The sequence below is a fragment of the Hydra vulgaris genome, chromosome 04 (assembly GCF_038396675.1).
Source record: "Hydra vulgaris chromosome 04, alternate assembly HydraT2T_AEP".
Classification (NCBI taxonomy): domain Eukaryota; kingdom Metazoa; phylum Cnidaria; class Hydrozoa; order Anthoathecata; family Hydridae; genus Hydra; species Hydra vulgaris.
Window position 1 is genome coordinate 20907366 of NC_088923.1, and position 23169 is coordinate 20930534.

Consider the following 23169-nt stretch of genomic DNA (forward strand, 5'->3'; position numbering starts at 1 on the left):
GCAAATAATTTTTGAGCTGAGGGTTAAAAAAAATTAATCTTGTTATTTTTTGAAACGCTTTAATCCAACATTTTAGAAAAACATTTTCGTTCCCATATAATATCTAGCTTTAAATTTTTTCCCTCTTAAAGGGTACTACCACCTTAAGGAAGGCTACGTAAACTTCCTAGTTAAATGCTCTTCCTCCTTGCCAAGACCGTTAGACCATCTTTTCTTTTCCAATAATTGTTACTTCAAAATAAAATAGAAAAATAAAATTCTAGATCAATTTTTTAATTTTTTTTTTTTTGATTACATAAATAAACCCTTTTTTTTTTTAGCCACACCAAATTTTTGCTTAAACAACTCAAAGGAAATAAATTAAAAAAAAAAAAAAAGTTGAACAGAAAGAAAAAATAAAAGAACAATTCAAAAAAAAAAAAGAAAATATTTACAACTTTTTACAACTACAAAAAAATTTATAAGTAGCGAAATAAAACACAATTAAAGTTGATAAGTATCACATAAACTTTTTTTTAAAAAAAATCCTCAAAATAAGAAATAGGTCTCCTAGCAACAACCTTAGAATTCACAAAACGTGAAATCGGGTTAGAAAGCAGTGAAACAGACGGTTTTATCGACTGGATATTAGGCAATGAACTTGATGATTTCATTGTTTGGCTAGTAACCAGCGAAACAGGTATTTTTATTGGTTGGTTAGTGACCTGTGAAACAACTGATTTCATTTTTTTGTTTGGTGTAATTGGCAACTGCGAAGCAGTTAATTCAGAATTTTCGGAATTTCGAGCAATGGCTTGAGTAGTGAGATCGATGATTTCCTTATCGAAGCCCCCTAAAATAAAAATTAAAAGATATATTTATCAAAAACTTCTTTTCGTTAAAAAAACCCGATTGAGTGGCTTCAATATTGTTAAATTCCGATCGATTGAGTGGCTTCAATATTGTTTTATGTTTATTTGTATAAGAATTAAAAAAGTTATGTTTATTTGTATAAGAATTAAAAAAACCACCTTAAAATAAAATCATATAAATTATAAATGATTTTCTTTAATGGTAACATTGTAATATTTTAACATTGTTTTATATTATTTTGCTTTTGATTGATTATTTTGATATATAACAACTTGTATTTTATTAATTTCTTTTGCAAAAACTTTTTTTTTGAATATTTAAGAATTAAATAAAAATAAAAAAATTAGGTATTAAGAGTCATTGCATTGCAAATGTCTTTTACACTAAAGACATTTTAATTGATACAAAATAATATTTAAGAACAAAGAAGTTATTATTATTATTTTTAACACAACAAATAAGTTAAAAGTAATTCTTCTATGGAGACCAAGTTGTTCTAAAAGTAATATAACAAAACATCCAAATATTACGTTAACAAATTGAGTAATGTTTAGCTTAAGATTTGTAAGTTCAGGGTGGCCAGCTACTAGTAAATTCAAATATACGATCGTGTATACATTCATACTTATATATATGCAAATTCTGACGCATTTTGCAACAATGTCATCCTGTTTTTTTATAACTACAACATCAACTAATTGACGTTTCCAGTATACTTTAACTGCTGATTTACACTGCATTGAATGATTTATATCGTAACTTAGAAATTTTTAAAAGAATACTGGGAAGCTCATACTCATGGATAATAATATCACAATGTGCTTGTTAACACTGAATCCTTTTTTATTTGCGCTTTGGCCTTGTGATAAAGCAAAAATGAGAGCAAAGAATTTCCACAATGTTAAATACTTCAGAGTTTTTGCAAATACACACCAAGTTTTAACAGTATAGTATTAACAGACATAGTCGATTCATTTAGACTCAAATTTTAATCTAAATCGAACACATTCTGCATCAACAAACTCATCATATTGATGTATTATCACCACTGTAGTTGGAAGCCATTTTGATTTATGTAATCTCTCAGCAAGAGCTTTGAATTTCAGGGTGGATACGTCTTTGTTTTGAACATTTCATTTAAAAAATAATAAAAAAAGCATTTGTTGCAAAATAATATTTAAATAATTAATGAATAATAATTTCAAATAAGAAATTTCAATTTCTTGTAATTTTTGCAATAATAAATCCCATTTCGCTTCTGGTCAACAATTTAAAAGAAGATAGTTTTATTGTTGTTTCTATGTCAATTTAATCTACTTTTAGCTGGTTATTAGATTTCCTGACCTAAACCTTAAGCTCACAACATATATCCTGTTAGAGAAAAACGCCACTGTAGGTCAATTTGAAATAGAATTAGAAATTCTTCAAGTTTTATAGTTAAACTTTTAAAAACTTTATTCACATAGAAACAAGTTTATTGATTGTCTACAAGAGCTTTCTAGCTCTTATTAACCCAAATTGGTCTGAAGACCCTTTATAGTAGGCTGTGCCGATTTGTAGTTTATAGATTTTAATGAATTAGGAAAAAATTGTTGTTGAAATTAACTGGAATCTGCTTCATTGACAGATTATTTTTCCATAGTAAAATCTTAGAATAAACATTTTCTAAACAATGCATAGTCAAACAATTTGTTCCAAGATTTCAAAAATGAAGAAGTATTTTGAAACAGAAGTAAAAAATTTAATTGAAATAAAACTTTTAAATTACAAGTAAAAAAATTAAAAAAAAAATAATCATAAAATGCAGTATAAATCTATGTAATAATCAAACATAACAAAAGAATTTTTTGAGTTGTTTCAGAAAAAGGTTCTAGAATTTTGAGGACTAATAGAATTTCCTAACTGTCCTTCACAAAAACTCACAATGCCGAGTGTATTATTTTTTGAAAGAAAAGCCAGCCCTACAGTGGTGGCACAAAGTCATGACCGCACGCATATTTTGATCTCTCTAATAGTGTACTTAGGCAATAATAACTAATTTTGTAGCGATTTTTATTCGTAAACCTTACTAAATATCTAGTTACCGATGTGGCGCGTTATTAGCAACCAAATATCATTATTTTTGTTATTATAATTACTGTAATTTTTGTTAATTACTGTTCTGTGTTGATTTGATCAGAAATTGTTGATATCAGTTTGGTAAGTTTAAGATTTTTCTAGCATTGTTTTAGTAGATGTTTACTTGAAATTAATGTATTATCACTCGACTACATATTGTACCGGAGCTAATATTGAGAATAAATTAATTAGATTTAATTATAATTAGCAGTGCTAATTAGGATTAATTAGTCTTAATTAGCTATAATTAACAATTTTTTGGAACTTTTTAAGTTTTGTGTTTCTAAACATTTGTTGTAGTTAAATAATGATTGAAATCATGTTTTCTTTTATTAAACAAACATTTTATTATTTTTGTATTATAATTTTGTAGAACATTGTGTATGCCATGTATCAGAAGCTATCAACTGAGCAATGACTGAAGATCATTGTTATGATTAAACAAGGCATTTCTTACAGAGATATTGCTGAGCAAATGAAAATTGGACTGTCAACTGTTATCAGAACAGCCAGAAAAGAGAAAGACACCATTACAGTGGCAGACTTAGAGCGTGTTGGACGACCTCGTAAAACTACCGCAAGCAGGATCGGCATTTGGTTCGGGCGAGTATGTCCAATCGTTTCACCACGGCTTCAGTGGTGAAAAACCATGAAGTTCATCTGGCAGCAAGGACAGTTAGAAAACGCATGCAGCAAGTTGGTTTGAATGGGAGAATTGCTGCGAAGAAGCCTTTATTGCGACCTGATAACATCACGAAAAGAAGGGCATCCGTGAAGATACACAAAACCTGGACTGTTGCACAATGGAATAAAATATTATGGTGTGTTGAAGGTACCTTTACTGTTTTCTGTGGAGCTAAAAGAGCTTATGTGAGAAGAGTTGGTAAATGATTTAGTCCTCTGTGTGTAGCTCCCACAGTAAAGCATGGAGGAGGCTCTCTTATGGTATGGGGTTGCATGTCAGGATCAGGTCATTTATATCGTTGTACGGGCACGGTAAACCAGGATAAATATTTGGAAATATTAAAGACACAAATGAAACCATCAGCAAACAAACTATTTGGTAAAAACCAACCATTTTTCTTTCAACAGGACAATGCTCCTTGCCACAAATCTAAGAAGGAAATGGAATATCTCAAACGTGCTCGTACCAATGCTATTGAATGGCCTCCACAAAGTTCTGACCTGAAACCCATTGAAAATTTGTGGGAGGAGCTCTTCAGAGAGGTACAGAAAACCATACCCAGCAGTCTGGATGATTTGTGGTAACATTTGCAAGCTGCATGGCTAGCAATCCCTGTTGACACCATCCAAAAGCTGGTACAGTCTATGCCAAGACGTGTACAGGCCATGCTCGATGCACATGAAGGGCATACAAAATACTAGTCTTTTAGTCAGAATTTCTTATGTTTTATTAGTGGCGCTTATTACTGACAATGCAGAGTCATTTTTATTTCAATGTGGTGCTGTTTTATTTTATATTGTGCCAAAAATGAATAAAATTCTCTTGTTTTTCAACTGTGGTCATGACTTTGTGCCACCACTGTATTCTTTTTTAACGAGAATGCTATTTTTTAGTAAATAAAATTTTGATTAAATTTTTTAGTAAATAATTATTTCTATCAACTTTAAATCATTTAATACAAATTAAGACAGTAGTTTCACAAAAAACAAATAGAAACGCATACGGTTAAAGTAATACATAAAAATATATAATAAAGAGGTGTTTGAGTTTTTACATATTATTTTATTATTTTTTTAATTGAAATAAAATAAATTAAAAAAATATGATTTTAATGTCCTCAAATCTATTATACCGAACATATATTATTTTTATTGCTGTATAAACTTTTGTAGTTGTAATTTCTGAAAGTTTCATTTTTTAAATAAAAGGTGAAATATTTTTTATGAAGAAATTCGTTATTTGTCTTTATATTATTCAGGATTTTTTGTATGATAAAGATTGTATATTTGAGCAGATTCTGAACAAACAACACGAAATATTGCACAAGTGTCATTCAAATTAGGTAATCATTGATGCAACATTGTAATCATTGATGCAACATTGTAATCATTGATGCAACATTGTAATATGTCATTGATGCAACAGTTGAGATCCTCTTTAATCAGTTTCACTCACTTTCCAACAAAATAAACACAAAACTTTTTAGTTTTTAGAGTATTCATATTAAGTGAAAATTTTTTTTATTACTTAATAGATTTAATCACATTTTTAACTGATTATTTTTAACCTGTTATAAGTTTGTTAAAATTGTAAACATTATAACTTTGCAAAGATTTATGAGCATTAGATCTTTATTAGACGTAACTATAAAATAGTTAAATATATTAAATATATTTACAGCTGAATATATTGTTAAATATATTTAAAGTCAAAGGGATTCCAAACCTCTGAGACACAATGTGTTTATATTAAAGAGAATAATATTAAAGAGAATAATAAAAAAAAATGTTTGGGCTAAATTTTTTTGATTAAAACAAAAGAAAAAAATGCATGCCAAAAAAAAACTTTTTTTATTTTAGTCGAAGCTCGCCTTCTCTGTTTTATTGAAGGCCAAAAAGTCAGCATAATATATGCCGCAATTTACAGACTTGATAATTTATTCAAGCACATTTTATTCCTAAGATTTTCAGTACATGACGTTATTGATTTTTATGTTGGTGTAAAAGATCGATTATGTAAACAAACAAAAAAATTGATGATGTCAAGCAGAGACGTGGTGGCACCTGAAAAACAGGTACGAATTTCCAGAAGAGGGGCCTGGTTAAGTACTTTTAACGAGAGACAAATAAGCAATCAAGGAAAATTATATTTATACTAAAAAAAGTTTTTCAAGGATACAAAATATTACGTAACTCATTTGTATCAGCACAGTTTTTTATTATGTCTGAATGGGTCAAATTCCACATTTTCTCATGTTCCACTGACAAAAGAACACGTTCTCCAACATGCTCTGATATCAACCGATTTGCTAGACTAGTTTTGACATGTTCTCTTGTGCTGAATTTGTTGGAATTGTACTAAATATTTTGTATAGAACTGCAACAGAATGGAATACAGCATCTAACATAGTCTTCAACATAAAATTGTAAATGGTGAGTAAAGAAGGCAAAGCTTTGTTATCCTTCTCAGCAGCCTTTCTGTAAACCTCAACAAATTCAACCACTTCAGTAGTGAATTAAACTGATACCAATTTTGAATTTTTCAAGCATTGATTGAATTTTTTATAAAAATTTTTCAAGCATTGATTGAATTTTTTATAAAACACTTTTGCCAGCCACTGATCATTAGTCTGAGTAAGTCGCTCATCTTCTATTTCATTGAAGTCCAGTAGTTTCTTTTTGCGAGTCCTATTCTCAACAAATGTGTGCTGTTCAAGCTGAGCTTCAGTTGCAATTTTAAAAGCAGATAAAATAGCATTTTGGTCAGCACTGTCCCTTGATACTTGAAGCTTTTTCAGTGATACATCGACAGACATTAAACCAAACGAAAAATCAAGTGTTTCTCTTTGAAGAATTTTATTTAGGGGACCCAAAATAGTAAAAATTTCTTTGAAGAGAAATAAAGTCACAATTGTTTCATATGACGGTATAAAAGACCTTGTGCTTTACTTCGAATATTCATTTTAAATTCCATGTCATTTAAAATTTGTTCAAGACAATCGATTACTGCACTGTATAGTGTCAGCAGTCGGTCTGTAGCATTTTGTAAGGCATTGAAACGAACATTGTGGGTAGCAGCCAGTTTAATAGACTAATTCACATCCTCAAGAAGAGATTTGCACTTCTCAAAAATATTATTTCGTTTCCTTGAGTTTCCGTACAAAAAAGTCTTTAATTTCTGCACATTACCAGGCTTGTTTTCTGTTCCAACAAAGTTAACAGAAACAACGGAAGATTTTGCATAAACTTTCATAACCATGAAGTCTATGAGATCCACAATAAATATTTGTTTCCATGGGATAACACTGCTTCAAATCTGTTGCAACTCCTTTGTTTATTCCTTGCATCTTGCTCGCACCATCAAAGGACATGCCTACACACTTTTAAATATCTACGTTAATTGATTTGATTTCATCTTTGATTTTTTTACTTTTTCCTTCACCAGTAGTTCTCCAGTTTCAACTATTGAAATCCGATGTTCCTTTACAACGACCTCTTCTGCAGCAAGCGTAACATAACGTAATACAGTAGACCAGTGATATTACACTCTGTGTTTATCATGGGTCATCAGGTGATGGAACCAATGATATTACACTCTGTGAGCAAACACAGAGTGTAATATCATTGGAAAGCTGATGGTGAAAAGAATACTGAGTTATTTACCTCTTCTAAAATACCCTTCTTGACTATCTATGTCGTAGTATGAATTAGCTTGTTTTGTGTATTATTAGAAAGAGGCGTTATTCTAGCACCCCTTCCAGCAGATTGTTTTTGAGTAAGGCGAGCATTTGAAATTTTTTCATTCAGCACCTCATCATACTGACTGAGTAAATCTAACAACTTTAGAAATTTACCCACGCCACATAAAAAGATTTCACTTTTTTCAGAGTCATTGCAAATAAGTTGGCTTCCTCATTTCCACGTAAAAAAATACTCTCTGCAATCAAATACCAAATAGCATCAAAAACTCGTATTAAGTATTGATGCAGTTTCTCCGCCTTTTTACGTTTTTTGTTCAGATGTCTCATGGTTTCAATATTTAATATTTTATCAATTGTGGAGACTGAGAATGCATGGACCATAGCTTCACCAGCATTTCGATGGTTTTTCTAGATGCAATGCTTTGTTATGATGTGACTTAAGTTTGACCAATTATCAAACCCATCACGTAAAGAATTTGTCTCCTCTCTTGATCCATAGCATAAACAAACAATAGTATAGAGTAAGTTAGACCTTTTGATGACCTTTTCTGCACAATTTCAATGTCATTAACTTTAACCGATTTAGTGTAATACTTAGATAACCTTGAATGTTTTGTTGGCTGATTTGGCCCAATTACATTTAATTACTTTTTATCAATTGTCTTTGCATTTTTTAGCTCTAGAAATTTAGCTGGATCATTTTATTAACATTTACAACGTTGTCTAGTTGCTTCTGAATAATCTTTTCTGCTAGAGTTAGGTCTGCTGCTGCAGTTACAGGCACTTCATAGTTACCCATTTCAACAGGCACTTTCTCAGTTTCAGTAATGTTTTGGTTTCAGAATGTGCTTGAATATTGTAGTTTTGCTCCTTTATCTGCTGCAATTATGATATCTTGATTATTGTCTGTTTCTTGTACAGACAATTGGTCACTAATCTCTGTTATTGGCTCTGTTTCAATAATAGGCTTACTTGTGATATTCATAATGGATGTTGATGTTAATTCTAAATTCTCTGTTGCTGTAAATGATGTCCCGCTTTTCTCTGTATTTGTGGCCCTTGCACTGACGCGAGACTTGCGGTTAACTTTAATTGTTTTGGATCGTTGCCGGCTGCTTTTAATTCATGTTGTCGTTTTTAAGCATTTTTTTCAGCACCAGATATGTATTTTCATGTTGATTCTTTCTTTTTTTGTTCCTTCATTTCTCCTGAAACATAAATGAATATAGAATTAAAACTAGTCTTATGATAGAAACCAGGGCATTGGTTTCTTTCATTTGAGTTATAACTATTATCGGTCCATGGAATTTATACATAGTGGTACTATTTATAAATTCCATGGACCGATAGGTAGTAGACTGGAGCATATTGAGTAGTAGTGAATGAAAATAATAAAAAAAATTCATTAAACACACAATGTTATTTATCAATTTAACTTCGCTCGTTGTTCAGCTGATTCAATTGCTCTAGCTCGAAATTTCCGTTCTCTTTCTCGAGCAAGCCAAGCTAACCGACCATTTTCAGTTTCCAGCTTTCTTTTTTATATTTAGCTTTCTTCTTAATATTTTTACATTGATATGATATATATTTTTTTTACTTATTTACTTTAAAAATTTTAATTATTATTTTTAATTATTATTTATAAGTTAAGTATTATTTTTTTTATTTACGCTAAACTAAAGTTTAGCGTATTTCTTTTATTATTACTGCTGACCTAGTATTTGTTTTGCGCAGACACCAAATAAACAAACAAACATACGTGAAAGCAAGTTAAATAAAATGTTGTAAAAAATGCCCTGATAGAAACTTATAGAACTAAAGTAAACTTTTTCTGTTTGAGGATTGGGGGCCCAGTTTCCTGAGCCAGATTAAGGGCCCAGTACAAGTCCTCGTACCCTCGTACTGGGCCACCACGTCCCTGATGTCAAGTACTAAAACTTTTTGGAATAAAACGCGCTTGAATAAATTATCAAGTCTGTAGATTGATATATTAGGCTGACTTTTTGGCCTTCAATAAAACAGAGAAGGCGAGCTTTGACTAAAATAAAAAAAATAGTTTTTCTTGGTATGCATTTATTCTTTTGTTTTAATCAAAAAAAGTTAGCCTAAACATTTTTTTTTATCATTCTCTTTAATATGAACACATGTCTCAGAGGTTTGGGATCCCTTTAAATATTTATTCACAGTGAGTTAGTTTTAAGTTAATAAGTTTTTTTTCTGCTGTAATTAACTTTATAATTAACCAGTATTTGTTTTTTGCTTAAAAAAAAATACTACTGCATAATAATTACATAAAGAATTTAATAAATATTAATTTCAAAAATAAGAATATATTTACACCTTATACTCAATAATGTAATTAAGATCCATTAATATGAACACTTACATTTTTATTTAGAAAAAATCTCTATTTGAAATATCTCCTACCAACAATCTTAGAATTTACAAACTGTGAAATTGGGTTGGAAAGCAGTGAAACAGAGGATTTCATTGATTGGATAGTTGGCATGGTAACAGATGATCTCATTGGTTGAATAGTAGACTGCGACATTAATGGTCTCATAGGTTGGCTTGTAACTGGTAAAACAGATACTTTCATAGATTGGGTAGTAACCAGGGCAACAGATAAGTTCATTGAGTGAATAGAAACCATTGAAACATCTGATTTATTTGGCTGATTAATTGTTATAATGGGTGAAATAGACACTGGTGAAACAATTAACTCAGTTTTGTTAGAGTCATTAGTAACAATTTGGGATGAATGTTGTTTATCAGATAAGATACTTTTAGATGATTGAGTGAGATCAATGAATTGCTTGCTCAAACCTCCTAAAACAAAAGTATATATAAGATATATTAAAATATAAATTAAACTGTAAATGCATTTGATGAAAATTTAGTGATCATAAAAAATGAACTAATTTTACAACTTGTCTTTTAAAAATATAATACACCCTGAGCTAACATGAACTGATTCTAGTTGAAAAGAGTAAGAAGAACTGAAAAAACAAAAAAACAACTGTTATAAATACTTATAATGACGCCAGTGAAGCAGATTAATTTTAAACTTTTCTTTTTCAAGGTTACGATATTATAACTGTGATCTTTAATTCGTTTCAAAATTTTGATAAGCAAAAAATTTTTAAAAAAAAAATATCTGAATAATTTGTTTTGATGCTTTGTAGCACTTACCATGTTCTCTTTTATTTATGGTAATTGGTTTAAATATTTTTATTGGTTGAACAACTTCATCAAGATTTTATGTCAGTAAAAAGTGTTACTGAGGTAAAGATATGGTCTCTGTATACCAACATTTTTTTTGCTCGTTTGTTAAGCACTTATCTGTTGAAGTTAACACAGTTCAAACTAGGGTTAGGGTATCTACAGTATTTCAAAATGCTATTATAAAAATTACATATGCGCAAAATCTCAACACGTTTCACGAAAAATAAAAATTTAAATTCCATAATAACGACTTGGAAAAAGAAACTTGCAAAATGATTCATTTCAAAAAAAGACTTTAGTAACAGTCCCTTCCAAAGAAGCAATTCGAAACATGCACTTAATACATACAGAAAAGACTCAAAAACATTAAACTGTTATACAAAACAAAAATGCTATTATTTATTTTATATTTATATATATATATATATATATATATATATATATATATATATATATATATATATATATATATATATATATACACACACTAAATAAAAATGTTGTTAATTGATTTTTCAATCATTTATACATATATCTATGGTATATTTGTGACTCTGTGTGTGTGTGTGTGTGTGTGTGTGTGTGTGTGTGTGTGTGTGTGTGTGTGTGTGTGTGTGTGTGTGTGTGTGTGTATATATATATATATATATATATATATATATATATATATATATATATATAAATAAAATAAATAATAGCATTTTATTTTTGTATATGTATATGCAAGATGGCAAATGGAAAATTATGGCTTTTCATATAACAACTTAAAAAAGAAACTTAAAAAGGGTGGAAAAAAAATTTATGTACAGTTTATTATGCATGTTTTATATTTTAAAATACCAATCTTTTTTTTTACCAAGATTTTTTAAACATTGTTAACATTGTTTTATAAGCATCATTTTTTTTTGAAGAAAAAAAACGTTTAATGAAAAAAATATTATGGTTATTGCAAATGAATAGTGTCTACAGGTACAACAATTTTAGTGACATTAGTTTGAGAGGCATGTTTATTTTGCGATACTTTTGGTAAGTTAGTGGCAGTTTCTAAAGATTTATAAAGTTGAAGACAGAAAACATATAGCTTGCCCCAATATATATATACATATATACAATAGCTGACCGGACCCGTAAAAATACAAGTCTTTGTAATTCCAATTCACACCAACCTTTTCAATACTTTTTCCTTATATATACCCTAGTTGTCCGGACCTGGAAAATGGGTCTTTACCAAACCGACTATTTCTATACTTATCTATTCTACACCAATCATTTCTATACTTATTCCTTACTTAATTCAATATTTTTTAATAAAAAAATTCATTCTAAAAAAATTGCTTTAAGAGCAATAAAATTAATGTGCATCTTTTCTGCATATCTAGAGCTTATAAGAGATTTTTAAAATGGTTTCAATCTTGCGTATATATTCATAGCAAAAAAGAAATATAGCAAAAGAGACTTCTAATTGTTAAAATAAAACTTTAAAGTTTTCTTATACTATACATATATATCATACACAATTGTTCCAATATACCTCCTCCAAACTCAACTTACGCTAGAGGTTTACATTTACAGACATTTGCTAAAACAAATTGCAAAACTAAGAAGATGACATAATTTTAGCAAACGGAAATTATCAAGAGATGGAAATATCATATCATACCAAATCTAAAATCAAAGTTTCAAATTTTCCAATCAAATATATTTCGTGTTTTTTCAATCTTGTCAATTTTTTTAATACAATAACATAAATACAAAAATTCAAAACAACACAGTTCAAGCAAAAAAGATTTGTAATTATTAGAAAAGTTTATTGCTATGCAATAAACTTTATTTTCTCTAAATAAAGCATGATTTTATTTGCTATGCAATAAAGCTGTGCTTATTATCAGGAAGAACTCTTCCTGATGATCCAGCAATGGCGAAACTTCAAGTAGAAGAAAAAGTTAGATAACTGTTTTTTACTAATTTATTATTGCTCTGTTCTTTAAGAACATTGAGCACTCTATTTGTAAAATACACTAACATAATTTACATATATATATATACATGTATATAGGGTGCGGAAAAAGTTCCTGTACAAAAATATCAACAGCAAAAACAGCAAAAGCTTTAATTTAAAACAAAATAATACTAAAAGAATATGAAGGAATACAAAAGAATACTAAAAACACACTATATATTGAAAGAAAACACCATACAGATAACTTTTTTTAATTATACTTTTGTATGGAAACTTTTTCCGCACCCTGTATATATATGTATATATATATATATATATATATATATATATATATATATATATATATATATATATATATATATATATATATATATATATATATATATATATATATATATATATATATATATATATATATATATATATATATATATATATAAATATAAAATAGGTAAATAAATAATAATATTAAAAAAAAAAAAATTTTCATAAATAATGACCAACATACGATTTATTTTTACAATATTGATAGGAGGAACTTTAGCTCTACTCTCTTCAGCAATTGGTTCGAGTTTTCTCTAAAAAATAAAATAAAAATCTAGAAGGATTTCAAATTTTTTATAAAAATTAATTAATTTTTTTTTGTTTGTGAAAAATATATTTTTTGTTATGTTGTTGGGAATGAGTACGATGTTTTATATTTTTTGATGATTCACTTATGGTTTTCCTTCCTAAACAAAGTACTGGCAGATATATATAATTTTTTTGTCTGTGATTTGGTTCTAAAGACTTATGTCATGGTTTTAAATGATAATAAAAAAGTTTTTGAAAACCAAGCTTAAATGGTTTTTCCTAATTTTTTAAGTCAAAACTATTTAGCTAGTATAAAGTCTAGATTACAATAAGGTGTTGTTATTTTGATAAAAATCAAGAAAGAAACAACTGTCAATTATCAATATATGCAGTGCCCAAAAATGTTATGGTTACAGCAAAACTACAATTAAAAAAAAAGTTAACTCAATAAACCTGTATTACCAGATAAAGTTTGTAGCAAAAAACTGTAAAAGAAACCCTACTATATCGGAAAATAATACCATTTATAATAAATATAACTGTAGAAATGATTTTAAATTGAAATTATTTACTAAATGGTAAATGCTTATCACCAAATAAAAAGTTCAATTAAAAAAACAAAAACTCAATTAAATAAAACTCTTATGATATTGAAATTTTTGTTTATCATAACAAAGATTGTCATTATATATCACAAATTATCTTAATAATAATTATCACAAATATCATATATTACATTTATCTTATGTTGAGAGTATAAACAAAATCATTTAAAAATAAATAACTTGATATAAATAAATCAATAAAAATTTATATAAATGAATATATATAATTAAAAAAAAACTTATATGAAAAAAAGGTTTAATAACAACAAAGAAAAATAATTTAAATAAATTAAAAATAAATGAGACAAACTCACTTTTTGTGAAGTTAGTTTAGCTTTTTCTCTTGCTTGTATGATATTAGGCGTAAAAAACTTCTTTACTTCTTCTGCTCCTTCAACAGACTATTTATGACAAAGATGTGATAACAAAAATCATCGCAAATATTGGGAAAAAAAAATTGAGAAAAAAAAATTACCTCTTTATACTTTAAAAGAATCAACTCTCTAAGTTCTTGAGGATACAATGGTCCAACCAAACTGCCACAGTCGATGATATATACCTGGAAAAAAAATTCCCAACTTGAATATTTAATTAACCAAACAAAATAATGGTAATCATAATAAAAACGTAATGTATATTATATAATATACATCATTTTATATATATATATATATATATATATATATATATATATATATATATATATATATATATATATATATATATATATATATATGTATTTGCATTTAAAAAGTTTTTAAAAGAGGAAGATAACTGTGTCAAAACAGTCACAAAAAAAAACTTCGGTTGAAATTTAAATAACATCAAATACATTATTCAAAATGAAATTTACATGACTTGACATAATATTAACTTGAATAGCAAACTTTGAAATTGAAATAATTTATATTTTTTCTAAAAATATTTTTATCTTTCTTGTGTGCAGGAAATTAAGCATCATAGAACCCAATTTTTTTATTCTGTACTAAGTACTGAATACCCAAAATAATATGGACAATATAAAGTTAAGTAATAAAGAAAAAATTTATGTTATAAAAAACATTCTAAATAAAGGACTACATAATGCTAAATAACATTCCGGAAGAAACCAGAAATCAGAAAAAATTTTTAATGTTATTTTCATCAGATTCAAATTAAATGTAAGGAAGAATGTGAAATTGGACCAAATAAAAGACAGAAGTCTATTTGGTCCAATTTCACAAAATGGTTTAATCATTATTGGCTTTGAGTTTGTTTTGCATAATGCTTTATTTCGTGTAGATTTCAAACATAATGGTAACATGTGGATGGTAAAGATTTAGTTGCAGCATAAACATTCTTGTTGCGTTGTTGCATGAATTTTCTTTTCTTTATTATCTTTGCTTTAACTATGTCTTCCTTGATTGCTAAAACCTTTTTCAATATTTTTTTTTATCCCTCCATTGAGTCATGAACGTGGGTAACTAGCATTTTCCTTGTTCACTTTTGGTATTACTTTTTATGCAAAAAATACAAGTTACTTACACAAGTTACTTCCAACGATTGTTTAATGAATGAACAAATTTATTTAAATTATTAAAAAGTGTTATATATTATTTTTAAATTTTATAAACATTTTTTCAAAAAACTGTTTAAAAAAATACAGTAGTCTATTTAAAATAGTAATTTTTAATTATTTCAAGCTCTGATTAGTCAAGTTAAAAAAAATTTTTTAAACAATTCTTAGTAAAATAGGAAAAAAAATAAAAAAATAAAGCAATTAAATCATTTCATTGCATCAGTAGATTTAATTTAACTTATAATTTAAAGTAATTTAAAAAATTATCTTTCAAAAGATTTTAGAAAGACATGAAAAAATAGTTTTAAATGTTTAAATTTATCATAAAAACATATTCCTACATAAAAAAAATTTAAATTTAACATTATTTGTTAATTTACACAAAATGCGTTTATTTTAAACAATCGCTATGAATAATTTTTTATTTTATTCTTAGTTTTCTGAAGTTTTTATTTTACGCCTTCGCGTAAAATAAAAACTTCAGAAAAGATCAACAATTAAAAGTTATAACAATTTTTTTTATAGCATTTAAATTGTTAAAACATCAAAAATGCAGTGGTCAAATTGTAAAAAAATTATAAGCGTGGTCAGTTACAGAGAATGATCGTATTCCATTCCTGTCAATGCCTGTATATATACATATATATATACATATATATATATATATATATATATATATATATATATATATATATATATATATATATATATATATATATATATATACATATATATATACATATATATATATATATATATATATATAAACTTTCTTTATATATATATATGTATATATATATAAAGAAAAGGAATCTTATGTAACAAGGTCAGTGTTATTTTGCAACAGATAGGTTTAAAAAACTATGAATTTACTGATCAGCATTTTTTTTATACAGCAGCAAAAGAAGTTTAATGTGTGTTTTGCTTCATAACTGTAACAAAACTACACATTTTATGTCTTTAAATGAAGAATACACAAATCAAGGTAAATAAAGCCTCTCTGGCTTTATTTACCTTTAAAACAGTCATGACAACCAATACCACTGGTCAAAAAAGGTTTGGCTAGTACAAGAAGAGCCTTAAATTGGTACAAAAAATTGTATAATATACATAAATGTGCCTTTAGTTAGCTAGGACCACATAATACTTCCACCATTTCATATTAAACTCAGCATAATGAAACAGTTTGTTAAGGTGCATAACAAAAGTGACAAGTGTTTCAACTTTTATTTAAATTTCCAGTTTTAAGTACAGAAAAATTGAAAACTAGTATTTTTAATGGGCCACAGATTAGTCTCCATCAATAACTGAAGTTGAATCCAAAGCTGGGAACTCATTTGTTTTGGTTAAGAGTAAATTCCTAGATAAAAAGAAATCTGAAAACCATATCAAGCTTGTTGAGTGCATGCTATCAAACTTGCAAAAGCTAGGGTGCAGCATGAGTTTAAAAATACATTACCTGCAATTTAGACTAATTTCTACAAAATTTAAACAATTTCAGTGAATAGCAAAGTGAATGATTTTATCAGGATATTTAGGTAATAGAATAACATTTTCAAGGAACATAGGACTCACATACGACGGTATATTACTGCAGGAGTTTGCAACAAGATTTACCTAACCTTGCCCATTGAAGGAAATCTGATAAAAAATCATTTTATTGTGTTTAACAGAAATTTTGTTAACATAAAACCTAAAACATAAACTTTAATCTTAAATATAAACTTTCTTGAGTCAAAATAGTATATCTTTATATTTCAAAAAATAATGCTGTTAGCTATTTCCTAGTACTTTTGGGGAAATCACATGTGCCACAAATGCTAGTTTAAGCAACCTTTTGCAACACTTATCTAGAAAAACATGTTGAACATCTCATGGTGTTAAAAAAAGAAAAACATCTCGAAAGAACCTCATAAAGAACTTAATGTGCAACCATATTTTTGAGTGATCTGGGAAGAATTAAGAGATGTCTTGCAAATGGTGCAAAATCTTACTATTCTTAATATTATATTTCGTCTTTAGCATGAGAATATCAATGCAATTGAGTTCCTTTTTGTTTGGAATTCAATAAATTGTGAACTCGATAGGAAAAATAGTAACTTAGCCAAAGATTTTCAAAAAATGAATGATCACTAAAGAAAACGCACTTCAAGAAAATTCACTGTTTTTTGCAGTAGCTTACGTAGATATTAGGCATGGGCGCATGCTTATGGCAAGTGAAGACTAGGTTTGTTTTTTAATTATTATTTTATTTATATAATTTTACAAAACACATATGCGAAAACATATAAATATTACCTTAGATAGCTGCAGCTTTGCAGTGTTTGAAAAATCAATTAAAAACTGATTAAACTGGCAAATAAAGATAAAGATTCAATAAAATCGAAAATGCAATATTGCGCAACTCTTTTGCAGTTCTTGTTGCTAACTCTGATACAGAAAACAAGGAGAATGATTTTCCAGTCACAAAGCAAAGACCAAACTGCAAAAGAGTCGCAATATTGTGCGACTCTTTTGCAGTTCATTTTGCAAACTCTGATCCAGAAAAGAAGGACAATAATTTTCCAGTTGCCAAACTTATTCTGTGTGAATGGGAGATTAAAGAGAGTTCTGAAGAACAAACTCAGATTCAAATCGATATAATTGAAACATAGCAAGGCTTGAATTAAGTGATAGCGAATTGCAATATCTGGAAATATTTTTAGTTATTAAATTCTTAGTTTATTAAACCACTGTTTTAATGAAATGGTCATTTATCATATTGCAAAAATTAATTAAAAAACAAAAAAAATAATAACAGTCAAAAGTTACATATTTTTAATTGTTTGCTTAAACATCATGCAATTTAAGGATTATAAATAAAAAAGCAGTTATAAGAAAATAATAATAATTACTAAATGTCTGAAAACTTTGCACAATAATTTAAAAATCAACCAATAAAAAATTATTTTAAAACTATTTGCGCATTGTATGAAACATTAAAATCGATTTTTGTTTAGGCGGAACTGGGGAATTATTATTTACAAATTCAAATTTGTAAATAAGAAATTAATTTATTATTGATAATAAAAATAATAATAATAAATCTATATTTAAAATAAGTTATTAGAGTTTTTTTTTGTTTGTTTTTGTTTAAAACAACTATAAAAAGTTTAAATTAGTTTTTATATATTTTTATAACTCATCTGTCTTTAATTTTGTATACATATCTGCTAAAGGGTTTTGGGTATTTATAAGAAAATATTGAATAAGATTTAATTTGATATCTTATTTCATGATTTCTTTTATTTAAAATATTTGATCACTGCTAAATTCCTTTGGACTGTTGTGATCTGAGGTTGGTTTTTAATATTAAATTGCTTTATTTTTTTAGTTTTATCTCATGATTTACAAAATGAAATTATAATAAATTATAAAATTAGAATATTAAAGCTTAAATCATAATTTTTAATAATAATAAAAATAATAGTAATAATATGGCTTTAAAATGAGATTTTATATCAGAATTCAAAATCAATAAATACTTTTTACTGAATAACAACTATTAAGTTTAATGATAAAAACAGCTTTAAATTTTTAAAAAGCTAAAAATTTAAAGACCGGAAACATTTCCAGATATCACAATTGGCAATTATTTCAAGCTCTGCAAAGTTTCGAGCAGCTCTATTAACAATTCTGGAAACTCTGTCAAAAATTAAAAACACCGCCTGCATCCTAGATGGAAAAAAAAAATACCCCATTAAAAGCAATTAATCTGAAAAAAATACCCCATTAAAACCAAATCACAATGTTATTTCCTATATCTCAAGTAAGTGTTGAGCGACTATTTTTGGTTTTAAAGAACCTGACCTATAAACCATCATAGTCACTTTACATCTGATTTAATTGGTGATATGCTTTTCTTGTGCATGAATGATTTTTTAATTTGATGCTGTATGGTTTATTGATGAAGTATATATTGGATTATTTTTTTTTTATTACTTTAAAATTTAACTTGTTGTTAATGAAGGTTGTTAATGAGATTTGTAAAAACAAATGTACAAATCTTTTTATGATGTAATGGTCTTTTGATTATAAATAAAATTGTTTTGCTGTCATACATGATTTCATTGCAATATTATTTGTAACGTATAAACTATACTTTAAAACTTAAAGAAAACTATTTTTTACATCCGGAGTCCCAAAAAATAGATGGCACGCACACCTCATCTCTTATTAACAAAAAAATTGAGTAAGCTTTTAACAATTTTTGAGTTTTCAACCGCATTTAAAAAAATTTATTTTCTTAAAATGTTGTTGGCAATATATAAAATTAATTTAAAACAAAAGCTTGTACTAAAACCAATAACGAAAAAAACTCTGACAAGAACTTGCTTGGCTTTCCAGGCATCTTTAAATGAGTATTTCTCAGCTCTTGAGCTCATTTACTACAGCCAAGACATGTATATACAATATATATGAAAAGCAATAAAAAAAAAAAATAGACAAATGTTTCTAATTTTTATTTAAATTATGAACAAACTTAATTTTAACTATAATTGCGCAAAGGATTATTTCAACAAGATTTTCTTTCCATATGCTTTGCATTATTATTAACATTTTTCTAAAAATAACGAAACTTTTACAAATAATTATTTTCCTTATTTAGATGATATTAAATCAGTTTTTTAACATATACACAAAAATATACAAGTTTCAACATACATTACATAATCCATCTTCATAGATCTCACCCACATCTCCAATTGATACTTTTATTTCAATTATAGCCAAATCCTTTTCGTTTTCAATAAACAAAAATGATAATCTGAATATGGCAAAACAAAAATTTCAATAGATGCCATTTAAAAATTTTAATAGATGCCGTTTTTTAATATCAAAGTATAAAACTTAAAAAATTAATTTTTAAAATAAAATTTAAATGTTATATTTAATGTGAGTGAGCTAACCGATACTTATCTACTGGCACAAAAGGAACAAAGTTCCTTACAACACTATCAAAAGCAAGTCTATAATCATCTTCCGTTTTACGGGTGATATTTCCACCATATATACATCCTAAACATTAAACATAAATTTATTAAAATTATATTTATATAATCAAATTTTCTTTTCAGATATAAACGAAGAGACAAAACCACCTGGTCACTCAGTCAGAAGACAGAATCCTGATGACAGAATCCGATGATAGTGAGTGAAAAAGTGAGTCCGAAAAAGAAGTATGAGATGTAAGATTTATAGAGATCATCACATGGTCAGAACCACCAAAGGGAGAAAAAGGAAGAAACTGAAAAAAAGCTAGGGTCAGAGACAAGACATAAACAAAGATCAAAGATCTAGTAAGAGATTAAGAAATGCAGAAGTTTTAGGCAGTTTTTTTAGTGCCAGCAGAGTCAGTGGCATTAGAGCCACTCAGTGTGATGACAATTAAAGTCATATTGTTATTGGTAACAACAATATTGGCAGAGGGGTAAAGAAAGAGGGCGTGGTCAATTTGATCAGAAACAACATCTAAAAAAGTCTTGGAAAGAAGGAGATCAATAAAAAATAAAAAAAAAGGTGATTGAATGAAAAGGTGCTAAACGGAAGCACATAAAAGAATGGTCAGGGGATTTGAACCTGATTTCACTACAAATAGGTAAATTGATGCCTATATATACCCCCAAGCCAAGCATGTGACTATTAGAATCTTTCCATATCAAAGGTAAGTACCCATCAACACTCAGAAGATCAGAAGAAGAAATAACGGAACCTTAATTAGAATCACTAAGAGCAAGCAAGTCTGGGGAATTTTACAAAAGAGGTAAGATTCAACTAATGGAAGGTTGCTTCGCAGACCAAAAATATTTGTAAAAGAAATCCTAAAACAGTTAGGTGGTGGGTATTTTATTTTACATTTAATATTTTGGGTTATTTTTGGGATGATTTCAGTTTAAAGTGAGCTTGACTCATTCAAAGATTACACGGCCTCATAAGCAATGAGCTATGCAGTTGTCTCAGTCCTATTAATTAACCTAAAGTCATATGTGTATCTTTATGTGGCATTAACAGGAACACCATCCCATGTGCAACATGGCACTGTTATTAGTTTGATATTTTGTAGCTGTTGATAGAATCAGCCTCTCTGAGAGCTACCACAGAGTTCGGGAAACCTAACTACCAGCCAGTCAAGAATTATTCTGCTTACCTGTAATTGAAAAAAAAAAAGTTAAATTTTTTCTTCAGTTTGGCTTTGATTTTCTTTTGTTGCAGAAATAATGTGATGGATAAATGCTCCTCATACTGTCAAAAATAACTAACAAAGTATGAAAATAATGGTAACATTTTCTGAAAAGATGAATTGTTTATTTTGTCATAAAAAAAACCACCAGGAATGTTTTGATAAGACTATGGAGAGTTACAACTGGGCTAAAATATATATGTTAATATTTCATATCTTGAATTATTTATATTTAAAACAATTTAAAAAGAAGAATATAACTCGATCCTGAAAATGGACTTGTCTTTCTTGGAAAGTTAAACAGGCAAAAAGTGAAAAAAGCTTGAACAACTAAAACAATTAATTTGTCAACCAAGAATGATAAATCCCAAAAAATAACCTTAAAGGTCCTACTTTTACTTTATAATTGTCAATAACACTTTCCATTCTAATAGATTTAATGATTGTGACTGATCTATAATTTCATCTTAATTTTTTGAACATGGAAATTGTAATATATGAGAATATGAATATACCACACCCATGTATTAAACATGCATTATTCCTGTTACAATCTGCTACAGTCATTATTCCTGTTACAATCTGCTACAGTCATTATTCCTGTTACAGCTGTGTTGCAGTAAAAAAAAATTACTGATGTAACAGTATGGTGTAACTGCGAATTCCAATAGTCATTTCTCAACTAAGAATTGCTGTTCACATTGAGACTTTTAATTTGATTTTAAAACTAAAAATATAAAATACACAATAATAATATGTAATTGAAAAGAATAACTTATTATTGAAGTGTTATTATCTTATTAAAAAGTTTTTTTACTTATAAACTTTAAAAAAAAATTAAAAAATACCATCTGAACCACAGCCAAAGTAAAGAATACCACCATGCGAGTTTAAAAAAGCATTACAATATGATCGAACTTTCTAAATAAACAAGATTTTCATTAAATATATATATATATATATATATATATATATATATATATATATATATATATATTATATATATATATTGGTTATTTCTATACTCAGGAAAAAAAATAAACATACATCTTTAAATGAGCCGCTGGGATATCCTATGCTTTCCAAAAAAACTACTTCTCTTCCTTCTTTGACCTTTATATTTGAATATCTCTTTAAACCCATAAATACTGAACCTAAAATAACAAATCTTATATATATATACATACATATATATATATATATATATATATATATATATATATATATATATATATATATATACATATATATATATATATATATATATATATATATATATATATATATATATATATAAATTTATATATAAAACCTATACAAACACTCAATGAATATTAAATATGGTAAAAAATGACTCTTAACAACTTTTGTCTTTAAAGTTGACAAAATCAAGTATACAATATGTAAAAACCACTAAATTATTTGATGAAACCTATTAAATTTTATTGTATTTTAAAAAACGACAAAAACACAACTTGATAGACTAGTGTGTTGTTTTTCTTTTTAATTCAGAATGTTTTTTCTTTTAAATTGAAAAAAATTGATGCCCAGCTCAAACCCTCTATGAAGAGCTTCTTCTTGTACAGATCTCTATATTTTAAGTCAATGTACTAAAGCTAACAGCAGCAGGCTATTTAAGTGTGAAATCAGACTGCTCTCCTAAATACGCAATA

At 27.3% G+C, this 23169-nt stretch overlaps 1 protein-coding gene across 2 annotated transcripts; it reads right to left on the bottom strand.

The window, feature by feature from the left end:
* Positions 1-410: 410 nt before the first annotated feature.
* LOC100215136 (uncharacterized) lies at positions 411-22650 on the bottom strand. Of its 2 annotated transcripts, XM_065795749.1 has the most exons (9): positions 22544-22650; positions 22345-22417; positions 20226-20334; positions 19981-20083; positions 14194-14277; positions 14033-14119; positions 13049-13118; positions 9742-10184; positions 411-832 (listed from the first exon to the last, which is right to left on the bottom strand). In XM_065795749.1, the coding sequence occupies exons 1-8, from the start codon at positions 22637-22639 to the stop codon at positions 9763-9765; spliced, it is 1044 nt and encodes a 347-aa protein (XP_065651821.1). In that variant the 5' UTR covers positions 22640-22650; the 3' UTR covers positions 411-832; positions 9742-9762. The 2 variants fall into 2 exon arrangements, with proteins under 2 accessions (XP_065651821.1, XP_065651822.1); XM_065795750.1 differs by lacking the exon at positions 9742-10184.
* Positions 22651-23169: the final 519 nt, after the last annotated feature.